Below are 3,863 nucleotides of genomic sequence, written 5' to 3' on the forward strand. Positions count from 1 at the left end.
GTTGCTCCCGCGCCTCGCTCAGCCAGTGAGCGGGAACCGGTCTGTATGTGGGATCCGAACCCTCGGGCGGGAGCGCCGCCGCGCTTCCCAAGCGGTGCACTTATCCAGTGCACCACCGGGCCGGCCCATGCATGTATTTCTTTATTTAATATTTTTTCTTGCTGAGTATGGTATCCACTCAAGTTGAGTGGTTTGTAGAGTTATGTAGGCTCATGACTTTTGATCCCACTTGTAAGCTCTAGGAAGCTTTTATACCTTCATTTGTAGATTGAAGTTGAAAATAAGTGGTTTCTCTCATTTGCATTTAAATATAATATCACTTGCCTGTAGGTTGCAAATTATAAAACTCTAAATGAAAATAGAGAAATATTTTTGTAACTTCTCTTTTTCTCATCGTTTCACTTTTAATAATGTCAGTCTTAGAATCTTCATAATATATTTAAATGATGACGTTTTATTCTTTTTTTCCCTATAGCCACATTGCTCTCCTGCACCAAAAAAGGTACTGTCTGTTCTTTTCAGATGAAATGGAGAAAGATAATATATTTAAATGATGACGTTTTATTCTTTTTTTCCCTATAGCCACATTGCTCTCCTGCTCCAGAAAAGGTACTGTCTGTTCTTTTCAGATGAAATGGAGAAAGTACAGTAACAGGCAGCAAATCCTTTCAGCCACCTTTCCATTATACTATCAGGCCACTGGCTTTGGTACAAGGGTCACTATGAGCTATGGCATTTGCGTCCTGAAGCTGGATGGCTGCCTACATCTTTTTACATATTTTAAGTAAAATACCTGCTCATTCTGTTTCTCTAGGAATTCTAGGTGTTCAAGCTGGACTTTTTTCAACTGATCCATTTCTTTGGACTGCTTCATTGCGAGCTGCCAAAAACAGAAAAAAAAAAAAATCTGATAAACTTTAGGTTGTAATCTTAAAATTTATGGATGAGAGATGACTTGTAACTTTATAATTTAAATGAGGAAGATCATAATTTTAAAAAAGAAAGAAAAACAGCCTGAAAAGTGGGAATTCTTACTGGGGAGATCTTTCCTGCTAAAATCTTAGAAAATAACAGAGGATTTATGCAAGACCAAAACTTGGTCTTATTTTTTGAATAAAATGATGCCAAATAATTCCCTTAAAGATTTTAGTGAGAGATTACTTAGCTTCTGGGGAGCAAAGAAGAGAAGCTGGAATGTTTAATGTACACAAAAATCAAATTAAGCAAATTAGCTGGATGTCTGGTACCTAAGCATGAGTCATTGTTTATAGCTTTTAAAAAGAAGAATGCCAAGAAAATTAAAAAGTACTTACTCTCTTTCTTTCTTCCAGAAACTTTTTAGTGTTGCAGCTGTTTAACTCCCTGACTCGCCTAAAAGTAATGGGTACAAATAACAGTTGGCATGACATTGACTGGAATTAATATTATAGCAAATAAGAAAGTTACATTCCATTACATTATCTGGATGGGATTATTTCTCCTTTTCCCTAATTTTTATTGCAGCATCTTTCAAGCATATAACATATAGATAAAAATAGAAAAAACACCTGTGTACACATTACTTAGACTTACCAATATTAATGTCTTGCCATGTTTGTCTCATATTTTTAAAGGAAATAAATTATTACAGATATAATCAGAACCCCCTTGTACTCTTCCTGATTTCATCTCCCTCCTTCCTCTCTCCGCAGAGGTAATCATTATTCCAAATTTGGTGTGGACCTTCTCATCTATGTTTTAATATTTTTATCTACATATGAGTGTGTCCATGTGTGATATAGAGTCGTCCATCAGAGTATGTGGGGAATTGGTTCCAGGACCCCTACAGTGTACACCAAAATCCGTGGATACTCAGGTCCGTGGTCAATCCTCTTGGAACTTGTGTATATGAAAACTTGGCCCTCCATATACATGGGTTCTGTATCCCACAGGTATTGTATTTTCAATCTGAGGTTGGTTGAAAAATCCTGCATGTAAGTGGACCCATGCAGTTGAAACCTGTGTTGCTCAAGTGTCAACTGTGTATATAACTGCTTCTCAAACTTTCCTGTGCATATAAACCACCTGGAAATACTATCAAGTATGCAGATTGCTGGGCCCACTTCCACGAGTTTGATTCAATGCATCTGGAGTGAGCCCAAGATTCTGCATTTCTAAGAAGCTCCCAGGTGAGGCTGATGCTGCAAGTATTGCTTTATGTGTTTTCAAAATTTACCCAAATAGTAACATATTCTTTTTATAACTTATCCCTTAGTTTCACGTGTGAGAGATATATCTGAGTTTCAAACTACTCCATTATTTTCATCTGCTGTATGTGTTTTTCCATTTATGAACAGACTACAGTATTTACATTTACCATTAAAGAAAAGTAGGTTGTTTCCAAATAATGCTACAGTGATCCGGTGCTTAGGGCCCTGCAATGCTTGGCACAGTGTCTGTGGAATACATAAATGAATGAATGAAGTTTGGTACATATCTTCTTGTGCATACAGACAAATATGTCTCTAGGGTGGACACTAGACTTGCCAGTTGGTGAAGTATGGACAGCGTCATCTTATTGGTGAGGTGGCATGTGTTTCATGACTCAATAGACCTATAACTGGTTGAATTTCTGTAATAGTTGCAAGCTTGCTCAGGTTTTCTCTATTTTCAGTCAGTTTTAAATATTTACATTTTTCTAGGCAATTTTCCATTCCACCTAACCTTCCATATTCATTGGCGATATTTATAGTAGCCTTGGCTTTTAAAAATATTTATAGGGCTGGCCCTCTGGCTCACTCGGGAGAGTGCGGCGCTGGTAGCGCCGAGGCCGTGGGTTTGGATCCTATATAGGGATGGCCAGTGCGCTCACTGGCTGAGTGTGGNAAAAAAAAAAAAAAATGTTTATAGTCTCTGTAGTTATTTCTCCTTTTCATTCCTATTATCACTAATTTTTACTTTCTCTTTTTCTTCTTGATCAGTCTTACTGGAAGTTTACTGATTTTAGTATTTTTCTCAAACAAGTTCTGTTTTTGTGGATGTTTCCCTCTGTTTTTCCAATTTTATACCCTTTTTATTTGAGTGTTTAGCTCATAAATTTTCACGGCTTTAAAAAAATATATACATCTAGGTTATAATTTTCACTCTAAATATCACTAAAAATACCTTCTACATACATTGATAGTGTTTGAATTGTCATTCAGTTATAAATATTGTGTAATTTCTGTTAAAATGTCTTCTATGATCCAAGAATAGATGTATGCTTCTCAGTTTCTATATGTATTTCTTAGTGCTATGATAAGTTAATTTTATTTCTCAGTAGTTTGATAAAGTGGACACACATAGTCATACACACAGTGTATGGGTTTAGAAGGCTATCCAATCATATGGCATAAAAAATTATTTTTTTAATAAAACAGCCATTTGTAGATGTCTTGAGACCACCTATCAATGAATACAAAGTTATAATAAGTACATTAAGTCAAAATAAGAAAAATAAATGTAAAAATACCTTGCTAATTAAGTTAACAGTATCTCAGAATTAAAGATAATTTGACCTCAAACTGAAGTTCGCTTTACAACATATTTGAAAAAAGTGATTGAAAGCTATTTAATAATTAGCACATTCATCATGTTGAATTCTATATTTCACTTTGGATAGTCCAAAATAGTTCAAATTAATGAAATTTATCATGGCTGGAATATTTGATGTTTTGAGCTGAAGACAGTGTCGTTTTCATGTATATAAGGCACTTAAAAAAGTTTCTTATCTGAGAATAACATCCAGAGAATTGCACTTTTTAAAAATATACAAGACCCAGAGAGATACCACAATATGATGGTGCAAATAAGCATCTATTAAAATGACTAATAATCCCTAGAGA

At 35.2% G+C, this 3,863-nt stretch overlaps 1 protein-coding gene across 1 annotated transcript in view; it reads right to left on the reverse strand.

Moving 5' to 3' along the window:
* The window catches only part of PLCB4 (phospholipase C, beta 4), a gene marked incomplete at its 5' end in the record, with an annotated part of 85,642 nt that overhangs the window by 6,081 nt on the left and 75,698 nt on the right, over positions 1–3,863 (reverse strand). Inside the window, 2 exons of the mRNA XM_008590984.1 lie at positions 794–880; positions 1,314–1,371. Coding sequence (XP_008589206.1) covers positions 794–880; positions 1,314–1,371 — 145 coding nt within the window. The remainder of the gene's footprint in view (positions 1–793; positions 881–1,313; positions 1,372–3,863) is intronic.

The sequence above is a fragment of the Galeopterus variegatus genome, unplaced genomic scaffold, assembly GCF_000696425.1.
Source record: "Galeopterus variegatus unplaced genomic scaffold, G_variegatus-3.0.2 Scaffold6533, whole genome shotgun sequence".
Classification (NCBI taxonomy): Eukaryota; Metazoa; Chordata; class Mammalia; order Dermoptera; family Cynocephalidae; genus Galeopterus; species Galeopterus variegatus.